The sequence below is a fragment of the Notolepis coatsorum genome (genome assembly GCF_963971535.1).
Source record: "Notolepis coatsorum genome assembly, chromosome: 5".
Classification (NCBI taxonomy): domain Eukaryota; kingdom Metazoa; phylum Chordata; class Actinopteri; order Aulopiformes; family Paralepididae; genus Notolepis; species Notolepis coatsorum.
Genome location: NC_140169.1, coordinates 166227868 through 166241135, shown reverse-complemented (window position 1 = coordinate 166241135; position 13268 = coordinate 166227868). Strand labels below are relative to the sequence as shown.

The following is a 13268-nucleotide window of genomic DNA, read 5'->3' as shown; positions in this document are numbered from 1 at the left end:
ATGTAAACGTATGTTTCCTATGTCAATAAAGCCCATTTGAAGGAGAGAGAGAGAGAGAGAGAGAGAGAGAGAGAGAGAGAGAGAGAGAAAGAGAGAGAGAAGAGAGAGAGAGAGAGAGAGAGAGAGAGAGAGAGAGAGAGAGAGAGAGAGAGAGAGAGAGAGAGAGACAACGTCATCTTTCCTTCACAAAGCGCCTCGGTATACTCGTTCAGGAGTTTCTGTTGCACATAGAAGCAGACTCGACACAAGTTTCGTCTCGACGCTGCCTCTCCCTATATCTCTCTCTGAATATGCACTATTGTATCAGTACAGTAAAGAATACACGTGTAAAAAAAAATCACGTTAAAAAAAAAGATTGAATGGGATTCGAACTCGTCAAGAACGGACCGCAGTAGCGCGGGACCGCTGCTCTGCGAGGTGAGCTGAAGCGCCGAATGAAAATCATGGAACAGTAACAGGCCACCTCTCTACTCTAGACTAGAGAGCTGTCATCACCGTGAATGAATGAACTGCGAACTGCAGGACTATTATTATCAACGACAGACAGTGAGAAACACAACCCCCCCCCCCCTCTCGCGCTGAAGAATATGCATATTAGATCACTCAGTGATTAACAGATATGCGCTGTGTGTGTGTGCGCGCGTGCATGTACGTGACGCGTTGTAGTTTCGGGGGAATACAGGGATATTTAGAACTATACAATTGAGCAAGAATTAAACATATTTACAAGTCGTATTATGTTTAGCAAGTAAGGATACATATAGATTACACTATTATGCACTTGAAATTGTCTTTGTGCTATTTTTACAGATTTTTGAAAAACGGGACTTCCTGAGCATTTGTGAGAGATTCTAATTATTTTGTTCTCCGCCCACGGGAGCAATAGGCCCCGTTGACTTCTAAGGGTTAAAGATTGTGATAGATTAAACCACTGCTAGTTATGTACTTTAATTACTGGCCAGACAGTACATCAAATATAGATGGTGAACACCCACAAGAACACGGCATTGACACAGAAATAGTATTTGAGGGTAATTTATTATTATTAGGCAACGTTAGGTTACAGAATGAGAATTAGGGTCGTCCTTGTATGGCGAAGAATATACGTAAAGTCAGTCAAGAGCATGAGTCACTAAGAATAGCAGGAATACTACGATGGGTCTAAGTTGACACCACCTGTCGTATAGTAGCAACTATATAGGGCAACACTGGTACCGACTGGAGACAATGGGTTCCCTCCGGGGGTGTAAGGCCTGGAGGGTAGAGGAATGTTCGGGTACTCCGTCTGATTCAATGAGGAATAAAGAGACTCCAGGTACAGGAGTCGGTCCTTGTAAACTCCCTTGATCAGCAGCAAAGTAATAATTGTAATCCAGATGCTCGACAGCATTGATGACAGCTAGCCAGCCCCGTCCACGAGGCCGACCCGAGTTGTAATCCTCACGAGGTTGAATCCCAAACGATAGTGGAAATCAACGATGCTCTTCTCCGGGTACCACGTTCCAAATCAATATAATCCAACCAGTAATGGTTCTGCAATCGCCGACGCCGATCCTCCTGTGTACATGTCCAACGGTTCTCCGCCTAGGACTCCTCGGGTGTGGGCGACGTATTTAGGCCACACAGCCTGGTTAAGTACACTAGCTAAAGACACGACGAACCGCTGGGTAATGTTACACACGAAAGAACTGTGGCCGCACGATATACAATAAATGAACGACTATTTACTTCACATTAGATTAAGTCGAACTCAACGTTACTTCATTAAACTCTGACACTTTTACCATTCTATTCCCACACGGTTCTCAATGCTCTGTTAGACGCAAGGTTGCTCACTTCACTGCACGTTGACTCGTGGTGAAGGTGGGTAAGGTACTGAACGTAACTGAATTGAACTAAGCACGGTGTGCGCACCTTGCGCTGTATTTATACTTAAGTGAATATCTAGTCCCAACCTCAGTCCTTTTCTGGTATCACTACGCTGACTCCGGGCATGTTCCGACATGCCTGCAGTTGTCTTTGAACTTGCCGTTGGGGGCTTGCGCGCTGGCGCCTGGGGGCGCTGTCCAATAGGAGAGCGAATATTACTCTGGTCTGAACGCAGGTAAAGGGATATTCCGTGTATATATATAAATAATATACAAAGTATATCAAACAATAAAGGTAGACTCTCAGTTTAATCTGGCCCTTCACAACACTAGTGATGGGTCGGTCATGAGCGACTCGTTCATAGGAGCCGATTCATTGCCGTGAGCGTGAGTCGAATCGCTCACTTCTGGCAATGAGTCGGTTATTTTTTTTTGTGCTAGGCCCCCCTTCCCGCGAGGCCCTGTGCGACCACACTGCTCGCACACCCCCTGAGGCGGCCCTGATTGGAGCAGTTAGTATAGAAGACATTACAAAATAACGCTGAAACTCACCGTAGCTTCCTCTCGCCGTTGGGAGATGAGCGTGGAACAGAATTTTTTCTATTGTGGGATATAGAAATACCCGATCCATTTCCAGGTTGTATAATAGTATATACGTCCAAATCATGTTGTTTATCGAGTTATTGGCAACGGATCGATATCCATTGTGTCGAGCTCGAGTCCCGGGACCTATAGCGAGTGATCGGACCAAATTGAAATAAACACCAACTTCCACTTCCCTGTTTCTTCCCTGGGCGATCTGCCGATCGGCCACCAGATGGCCTCTTGAACCGTTAGAGAGTAGACAGGGGCTCACCAGTACATATAATGTCTCCGGGGGAGAAATATGATTTCGATCACAGATTTTTGAAATATTGATATCAAAGACGCTGTACTCATCGGCAGAATAAGCATGGCGGGGAATGACGTGTTTCAGCGTCAACGGCGATTAAAGGGTTAAAGAGATTTGCACTACATCCATACCTCGTTTTAGAATTTAGCATTTTTCTTTTTTGAGTTTGCAATTTTTTTAACCACATTTTTACTTCATTGCACTTTCATTGTACTTTAGTTTTGTATATTGTATATTTGTATAGTGTTGGGACTTTATTCCTCTTTTTACTTTTTTTTTACTGTATGAAGCACATTCTCAGGGGGCTCATACAGAACCAAGCATTTCACTGTAATGTACATGTACTTTATACGTGACAAATAAAAGCAAACTTGAACTTGAAGCACCTGACCCTGACCCTGACCCTGCACGCTCCGACACGCGGTGGACTTCCTGTAGGATACAGTCGACGATACAGCCTCCCTGGATGTTCCCGTTCTGGGAGAAGAGCAGCTGGATGAACTTCCCAAAGCGACTGGAGTTGTTGTTGTACACCGTCTTGGCGTTCCCGAACGCTTCCATGATGGGGCTGCAGAGGAGTGACAAGAGTGACAAGCTGTGGGTGAATCCTCCGACCTACACTTTATATTTATAATAAAATAATGCAACCTGCTGAGCCATCAGAACACACAACCTTAAAAAGGGACAGTCCACAGATTTTAAGAAGCCCATCCGATTTGTCATGAACTGGGAGTAATTTCTCTCTAAGGTTTTAGGTTTTAAGAAGCTGGAAGCAAGGCAGGTTAGGATTTCTTAACAACGCTACTTAAAGTCAATGAGCACACGAAGCTATGTGCCCCATTGACTTCAACTAACAAATGCTACCATTTTCTGTTTCTAAAATAGCTCAAAACCCCAAACTGGCATAAATGTTTTTTTGGATGTATTATGGACTATGTGACAAATCAGATGACCGTCACGTGATCTAGACTGAAAGGTTGGACTCTCCAGATGAAGGAGGGGTGGCGGTACTTCTCGGTAGGGATGCACCGATCCGACTTTTTCAGTCCCGATACCGATACCTGGGCTTTGGGTATCGGCCGATACCGAGTACCGATCCGATTGTCCCATTGTTCAATTAATAAACTGTATGTCTCACTGTGTGGAAGAGTGTGGGATCATTATTTTGTGCAAGGCAACAACATCCGGCTTGACTTAAAGCATTACTTTCCTAACTTAGTGAAACAAAATGTAACAAATTAACACATAGATATAAATGTACTGAATTGTTATTTATTATTTTATTTATTATTATATTATATTATTATAAAAAAATATATATATTAAAATAAAATAAAAATCTTTTTTTAATTTTATTTTTTTATACCCGATCCAGCTATTTTTGTCATATCGGGGCTGATATCCGATATCAATATCGGATCGGTGTGTCCCTATTTCTCGGGTGCGTTCCATTACGGTACCTGCTCTGAACGATGGCCTGCTCCACCCGGGTGGTCCTCTCCGAGGCCGGGGAGCCCAGAGACTTCTGACTCATCACCGACAGGAACTTCAACAGCAGCTTGGTGCTCTCCGTCTTTCCTGCCCCGCTCTCTCCACTGGGGGGGGGGGGGAGAAAGGGAGGGAGGGGAAGAGAGAGAGAGGGGGAAAGAGAGATAGAGAGAGAGACAGACACTTAAATAATCACCTCACAGTACCTTATAATTTTGTTAATAAATAAACAAAACGTTTATTAGGATTATTAGAGTATTACAGTCTGACCCATTTACAGTTCAATCTTTGCTGATGCACAATGAAAGGCTTGGCCTTGTGGACTAATACCTGACCTCAGAGCACAATACCACGATTACCTCCACCAGACGCTAGCCTGGGGTCACATTATGTGTTTGGTTGTGTGTTTCAAGTTCAAGTTCAAGTTTCTTTATTAGTTGTCATACAAAAATACAGAATACTTTTATATGAAATGCTTTTTCCTGTTTTTCTCCTGAGTGTGCTAGATACAAATAGATAAGTATAAAATAGAAAGTCAAAAGTACGTAAACAAGTGTAAACAAAAGTGTTCAATATACATATATACAATACAGTAGAAAAAATTGTAACTGAGTTACAATACAATATACAGTACAATGCAGAAATGGGATGAGGTACAACTTAGGGTAAGGTGCAATGAGGTATGAGTTGTAGTGCAAATCTCTTTACCAATAATATAAATATAAAGTGTGTTAAAGTGTCTAAAGTGGGTAAAGTGGGTGCTACATTGAGTTGTTTATTTAAAGTGAGTGTGTACGTGTGGATGTGTGTGCTGTGAGTGTATTTGATGGTTTGTTACATAGTGTTATTGTCGTTGATTGTGCATGTGTGTGTGTGTGTCTGTCTGTCTGTCTGTCTGTCTGTCTGTCTGTCTGTCTGTCTGTCTGTCTGTCTGTCTGTCTGTCTGTCTGTCTGTCTGTCTGTCTGTCTATCTATCCAGAGCTATCTCGCCCCAAATACAAGGCAGTGGTGGGTGAAACCTTCCACACAGGCTGACCGCTGGAATATTTTTCAGATATGTAAAAGGTGAAAGACTCACACTCACAGCCGTGCTGATTTGGCAAACTGACATCCAGCCGTTTTAGTTTGAAACTACTTTTAGTCAGGGGAGTGTCATGGTTTCTCCATAGAGCCCCGTCGTATTGCTTTAGCGCAGCAGCTTGCGCAGGTAAGGGGGCAACTTAGGTCACGTGACTCAGTTGGTATTGATGATTGGCTTGAACACGATATGTTTGGCTCGAACGCGGTATGTTTGGCTCGAACGCGGTATGTTTGTATACAGCGAACACGTCTATAGAATAACTATCTATCCAACACCCAGCTGCTCCATCACACAGGGTTCCCACAGATTCAAGGACTTTTCCAAGCACTATTTTTCATTTTAAAAGAGCATTTAAAAGGATACAATTCACTTTTAAATGCTGTTTTTTTATTGAGTTTTTGTTTGTTAGACAGTTAAACTTTCGATAAAAAAAATATATATTTCTTGATTCAGAATTTTTTTTATCATGGATGAACAAAACCTTCAATGCGAATGGTTGATTTGAATTTCAAGGACTTTTTAAGCACCTTGTTAAAAGATTGGCTGTTTTCAAGGAATTCCAGGCATTGACTTTTTTTGTCAAAAATCAAGCACTTTAACCCTTTCACTATCATTCACCGCTGTCACCAAACCGACCTGTAGGAGTCGCTGTCCACAACGTCCAATCCCCACCCCACCGGCTTCCCCACCCTCTAACACTTGCCAATTGTGTTAGTATGAACAACCGGCCAGCCGGTAGCAACGCCGAGAGCTGGGCTCAAACCCAGCGTATCCTGCGTTAGTGGCGAGCGCCTTGCCCACTGCGCCAATCAGCCGCCCAGCTTTATGGAATTTAACACTTCATTCATATTCTGATTCCATTTTATATCTGTCCACCATGTCCCCCCAAAGAGGGGTGTTCCTTCATTCAGATTAACAGATTTTACCCACCTTATGAGGACACATGAACAGATTTTACCCACCTTATGAGGACTCGTGAGCAGATTCCACCCACCTTATGAGGACACACTGGCTGTCATGTCTCTTCCACAGGCAGCCATAACACTCGTTGGCCACAGCGAAGATGTGTGGAGACAGCTCCCCCAAGTGGTGTCTGCTGTACAGCTCCACGGCCGCCTCGTCGTACAGGCCTGCTATCTGCTTATAGGGGTTTACTGCAGCTAGGATGGAGCCTATGTTGGTCTGGAGAGGAGAGAGGAGAGAGGAGAGAGAGGAGAGAGGAGAAAGGGGAGAGGAGAGAGAGGAGAGGAGAGAGGAGAGAGGAGAGAGGAGAGGAGAGGGGAGAGGGAGAGAGGAGAGAGGAGAGAGGAGAGGAGAGGGGAGAGGGAGAAAGGGGAGAGGAGAGAGGAGAGAGGAGAGAGGAGAAGGAGAAAGGGGAGAGGAGAGAGAGGAGAGAGGAGAGGAGAGGGAGAGAGGAGAGAGAGGGGAGAGAGGAGAGAGGGGAGAGAGAGAGAGGAGAGGAGAGAGGAGAGAGGAGGGAGAGGGGAGAGAGGAGAGAGGAGAGGAGAGGGGAGAGGGAGAAAGGGGAGAGGAAAGGGGAGAGAGGAGAGGGGAGAGAGAGAGAAAGGAGAGGAGGAGAGAGAAGAAAGGAGAGGAGAGAGGGAGTGAGAGGAGATGAGAGAGAGGAGAGAGGAGAGAAGAAAGGAGAGGAGAGAGAGGAGGATAGGAGAGAGGAGAGGAGAGGGGAGAAAGGAGAGAGGGAGAGAGGATAGGAGAGAGGAGATAGGAGAGGAGATGAGGAGAGAAGATAGGAGAGAGGAGATAGGAGAGAGGAGATAGGAGAGAGGAGAGGAGAGAATATAGGATAGGAGAGGAGAGAGGAGGAGAGGAGAGAAGAGAGGAGAGGAGATGAGGAGGGTCGAGGAGATAGGAGAGAGGAGAGAAGTTGGAACACATTAACCTAGTAACACTAACACATTAACCTAGTAACACTAACACATTTACCTAGTAACTAACACTAACACATGAACCATGACACCTACATCCATAATGATTCATACACACATTGAACCATGACATCTACATCCATAATGATTCATTCACACATTGAACCATGACACCAATATCCATAATGATCATTACAAAAGACTACTGGTCTCACGTTCAAAAGATGAACTCCAGATTCCTCCATACATCCTATGGCACAGTAGCCAAGGTCAATAAGAAAGCATCCACCGCGGGTGGCCTAGTTTGCAGCGAAGCTGGTATTATTTTAAGCAGCGACCTACAGAACGTCCCTGCCAGGGTAGAATGTGTGTGTCGCAAAAGCGTGTTTGTGGGTCATCATTCATTTACTAGAATAACGGGCGGTAATGTCATTTGGATAGAACAGAGGAACCCTTGGAGATATTCAACTAACTAACTACATTGCTCTTGACTTTTTGTTTATAATTTCATTTTCATTTTCATTATGATTGTTCTGTATTTTATTATTATATATTTTTTTTAATTATCTTTTTTCCTCGTTCTTTTTCCGTTTTTCTCCCCTCCCAATGTTAGTCGTTATGTCAATTCCCAATCCCCTTCCTGGTTGTTGCGCACTCTACCCCCTACCGTCGGTCTGGGAGGGCGGAGACTATCACATGCTTCCTCCGACACATGTGTAGCCAGCCCACCGCTTCTTTTCACCTGGCAGCACGGACTCTCACTGAGAGAGTGTAACGTGTGGAAGGGTCACACTACCTCTCCCAGATCCTTCCCTCGCTGTGCAGGCGCCCCGACCAACTGTAGGAGTCGCTGTCCACAACGACCCAGACCCACCCACCGGCTTCCCTCCTGCTGACTCTGCCAATCGAGCCAGTATGACGGCCGGCCAAGCCGGAGGCAACGCTGACAGCCGGATTCGATACCAGTGTCTCTTGCGTTGGTGACGAGCGCCTTGTCCGCTGCGCCACCCAGCCGCCATGATTGTTCTGTTTGACGGAGCTTGATATTGTGATTTGTTTGGAGGAATGTGGAGAATACATGTTCAAAAATAAACTTTTTCATCATTCATTCATTCATCCATTCATTCATTCATATCTAGAGGACAGAGGAACCCTTGGAGATCAGACTAGGAGACAAGATATCTAGAGGACGGGAACCATATGGGTCCCGATTATTATCCCATGCAGATTCAAAGGGGGGTATTAAAAAAAAATGGTGCCAAAGAGAGCAGCGGAATCTGGGTGGTGTTGGGAGTGGGCTTTAGTGTTCCAAGGCAGATGAAGCGAGGGGTTAGGGTTGGGCTTAGGTCAAATAAATGGACACGGAAGACTGCAGGCATGCTCAAACAAACACGATACGACCAGTGTGGCTGGAACTCATTGACATAATTACAGCTCGTCTTTCCTCCACAACACACTGGTCTTGATCTATACGCTAGTTTAGTGTTTCACTAGATTATGACTATTTAATCAACTAAATATTCCCACAAGAGTGTCTTAGAACTTCAGAAGAACAACCCCCGTCTTCTCCACGCTACAGATGAAGGCCGTTTTCTTCCCACATGCGCTCACAGACACAGAGCAGGATGAGGGGGCGGCACAGAGCCTTGGGTAGACAAATCCGTCCGCGAAGCTCCGAATACGCGCACCTCAGCCTACGCCGGGCTCGTGACGTCGCACTACAACCCAATCTTTACTTAAGTTTGCTGACGACACAGAGCTGTGGTGGGCCTGATCTCTGCAAACGACGAGAGGGCCTACCTGGGAGAGGTAGAGAACCTGGCGCTGTGGTGCCAGCAGGAGAACAGCCTCTCCCTGAACACCAGCAATACCAAAGAAATTATTGTGGATTTTAGGAGGTCGGGGGGGCCAGGGATCTACGGGGCACCGGTCGAGAGAGTGAACAGTTTCAAGTACCTCAAGAGTCCACATATCCGAGGACTTGACATGGACCACACACATTGACAGTGTTGTGAAGAAGGCACGGCAACGCCTCTACTTCCTTAGAAGTTCAAAGTGAGTCGGAAGATCCTTAAGAACTTCTACTCATGCACAATAGAGAGCATCCTGACTGGTACCATCACCTCCTGGTTTGGGAATAGCACCGCACACGACCGCAGCAGACTACAGAGTGGCCCAGCAGCCGAACGCACAATTGGAGGTGGGCTTCCCACTCTCCAGGACATTTATACAAGCGTTGCAGGGCCAAGGCTAAGATAATAGCCAAAGACTCTAGTAACCCAAACAACTGCCTCTTTGCACTGCTGCGGTCAGGCAAGCGCTACCGGAGTAATGTAATGTAATGTACTGTACTTTAGGGCGGGCCGGGTAGCGGCAGCGGACTAAGCGTCTGTCTACCACCACAGAGACAGTGGGATCGAATCCAGCTGTGGTGCTTCCGGGTTGGCCGACCGTCCATACTAACACAATTGGCAGTGTTAGCGGGTGGGAAACCCGGCAAGGGTGGGTCGTTGTAAACAGCGACTCCTACAGTTCGGTCGGGTGCGCCTGCACAGCGAGGGAAGGATCTGGGGGAGGTAGTGTGACCTTCCACACGTTACACTCTCCCAGTGAGAGTCCGCGCTGCCAGGTGAAAAGAAGCGGTGGGCTGGGTACACATGTGTCGGAGGAAGCATGTGATAGTCTCCGCCCTCCCGGACCGACGGTAGGGGGTAGAGTGTGCAACGACCAGAAGGGATTGGGAATTGGCATAACGACTAACATTGGGATGGGAGAAAATCGGGAAAAAAAAGGAGAAAAAAATGTACTGTACTTTATACGTGACGAATATAAAAGCGAACGTGAAACGTGAGCAGGACGAGGCGATGCCTGCTTACATAGATGTTGTCCCTCTGGTAGCGCAGGTACAGGTTGTGCATGATGGCGGCTTCATGCAGCTCCGCCAGCGAGGACATGTCCTCCCACTCCCTGGACGCTGCTGGGGTGCATGGGGGAACACCATCTCCCTGCTGACCTCCGACCTCTGCAGGTGGACCACCTGGAACAACAACAACAACAACACGCGTTCAGAGAAGGGGTTCGCTTTACACAGCGCCGCACATGGAGAGAGAGAGAGAGAGAGGAGAGAGAGAGAGAGAGAGAGAGAGAGAGAGAGAGAGGAAGAGAGGAGAGAGAGAGAGAGAAGAGAGAGAGAGAGAGAGAGAGAGAGAAGTGACACATGTGGCTTCATCTGGTGGTTTATAGTGGAGAGTGATACAAACTATGAGAGAGAGGAGAGAGAGAGAGAGAGAGAGAGAGAGAGAGAGAGGAGAGAGAGGAGAGAGAGAGAGAGAGAGAGAGAGAGAGAGGAGAGAGAGAGAGAGAGAGAGGTGACACTGTGGCTTCATCTGGTGGTTTATAGTGGAGAGTGATACAAACGATGAGAGAGAGAGAGAGAGAGGAGGAGAGGAGAGAGAGAGAGAGAGAGAGAGAGAGAGAGAGAGACAGAGACAGAGAGAGAAGAGACAGAGAGACAGAGACAGAGAGAGAGAGAGAGAGAGAGAGAGAGAGAGGAGTGACACATGTGAGCTGAATTCAACCCATGACAGAACCAGGACCACCAGGACGTCCCCATGTGATCCTCGTTGACCAAAGACATTTTAATTTGGGGACAATACGTTGAGGTAAAGCTAAACTCGTAAATGTAGTGCTGCTGCTAGATGGCATCTATTATATGTAGTGCTGCTGCTAGATGGCATCTATTATATGTAGTGCTGCTGCTAGATGGCATCTATTATATGTAGTGCTTCTGCTAGATGGCATCTATTATAAGTAGTGCTGCTGCTAGATGGCATCTATTATATGTAGTGTGTCCGATATTATCGGCCTACCGATATTATCGGCCGATATCGGCATTAAAATGTGATATCGGAAAATATCGGTATCGGTTAAAAACTATTTTTTTTTTCATTTCTATAACCTTTATTTACCCAGGCAAGCAAGTAAGAACAAATTCTGATTTTATTTATTGTCAAAAGTATGCATAATGTTGTGTTAATTCCACAACAAGAGATATGTAATGTTAATTACCTGAAATTATTCCGTTTTTTGGGGGGAAACCCTGCATTTGCATGTTATTGGTATCTGATTCTAGGGACATCTATGGATCTCAGGGAATGTATTCCCAGTGTCAGAAATACTGTGTCTGTTACCAGGCTTGTAATGAACCAAATGAGAATATCAATAAAAAAATTTTTTATCTTTGACTGAATAACACCATGCTCAAATGGACCAGACCTGAAAAGTCTAAGCAAATTAATCAATGGAAGATGATTAAACAAGGTTTTGTAGATACAGTACTATGAGGGCCGACGTTCCACTCTACTGGTTAAAATTACTTACTCGTGAGTAGTACGTTCGTTGATAAAGAAAAATAATGTCCACAGCCGCTCCAGTGTAAAACAAAGATATCCAAATGCTTTATTTCTCTTCACAGCGAAGTCTTTCTTTACAGAAGTGGTCCTAAATCTATTTACCTAAATATTCACGTCACTACTACAAGGTAAGAAAACTATTTTCCCAGTCTCCAAAATCACCGCCGACTCGACACATGAAAATTCCTCCACACTGGAAAGCCGAAAATCTATGTTGTTTAGTGTATCTGTTCAGTACCACTCAGCACGGTTTCAAGATGCACACTGACCTGGCTGAGAGAATTGCTGAATATATAGATACACAAATGTTCTAGAAGGTTCGTCATGACATCACCACAAAGGTTCTAGAATGTTCGGCTATGACATCATCACAAATGTTCTAGAATGTTCGACCATGACATCACACTGTGACATCACAAATGTTCTAGAATGTTCTATTATGACAATTATATAATACAATAACCTAAATATAGCTTTGGCTCCTACAAGTACTGAATTATGCCATCCGGACACATGCATTTGAAATATGATTATAGAATATAGAATATCAGGCATAAAATGGTTATGCGATTAAAATGTGATTAATTAGATTAATTAATTAGATATATTTTTTTAATCGCCTGACAGCACTAATTATAAGTAGTGCTGCTGCTAGATGGCATCTACCATGTAGTGCTGCTGCTAGATGGCATCTATGCTGATGGCGAAAAAATTAATAACGCACATCCTCCGTTCTTTGGTGCTGAGCCAAACTGTAAAAACAGTAGTACATGAAACAAAGCGGGGCTCGCAACTCACTTTTGATGCTCCAAGGTGTTTTAATTGACAAATAATAGCAGCAGATACGTTTCGAGCGACAAGTCCCGTATATATTTTTTTGTATCTACTTTTTCTCCCATTTTTTTTCTTTTTCTCCATCCAATTCTACCCTCCCCTGTCTCGAACGCTGTTAGGCCACGCATCCCACAGGCCGGCTGCAGTGAGGACCAAGCCTTACATCACGTGTCCCCTCCGGTACTCGAGGAGGCAGCCGTCGCCTCTTTTCACCTGCACAGCGCGATCTTTCAGCGGCAAGGGTCTGCGTGGAGGGACACGCCGCCCCCGTCGCTTCCTGATTCTACTGCGCAGGCGTCACACAACCGACCTGTAGGAGTCACTGTCCACAACGTCCGATCCCCACCCACCAACTTCCCACCCCCTAACACTGCTAATTGCGTTAGTATGAACGACCAGCCAAGCCGGTAGCAACGCCGAGAGCTGGGCTCGAACCCAGCATCTCCGGCGTTAGTGGCGAGCGCCTTGCCCACTGCGCCACTTAGCCGCCCCCCCTTCCGGTCTTTTTCAAGTATGAACACACAACACAAAATTACATCTTTTTATACAGGAAATGAAATAGCTATCAGCCCACTTGGTCCCAAGACTTGCATGATGTAAAAGTAAAAGATGTAAAAGATAAATTGTTACTAAATCATGTATAAAATGTATTAAAAAATGATCACCGGGTGGGGCTGATAGCTACTCTATTTCATTTCCTGTATTAAAATATGTAATTTTGTGTTGTGTTCATAATTGAAAAAGACCGGAAGGGTCGAAACGTTGTATCTGCTGCTATTATTTGTCACAATTAAAACACCTCGGAGC

At 45.3% G+C, this 13268-nt stretch overlaps 1 protein-coding gene across 1 annotated transcript in view; it reads right to left on the bottom strand.

Moving 5' to 3' along the window:
* myo10l3 (myosin X, like 3) overlaps window positions 1-13268 on the bottom strand; it is a 346533-nt gene that overhangs the window by 195163 nt on the left and 138102 nt on the right. The window contains 6 exon segments of the mRNA XM_084314976.1: window positions 3190-3328; window positions 4221-4355; window positions 6324-6511; window positions 10092-10175; window positions 10177-10206; window positions 10208-10252. Of these exon segments, the coding sequence (XP_084171102.1) occupies window positions 3190-3328; window positions 4221-4355; window positions 6324-6511; window positions 10092-10175; window positions 10177-10206; window positions 10208-10252 (621 nt within the window).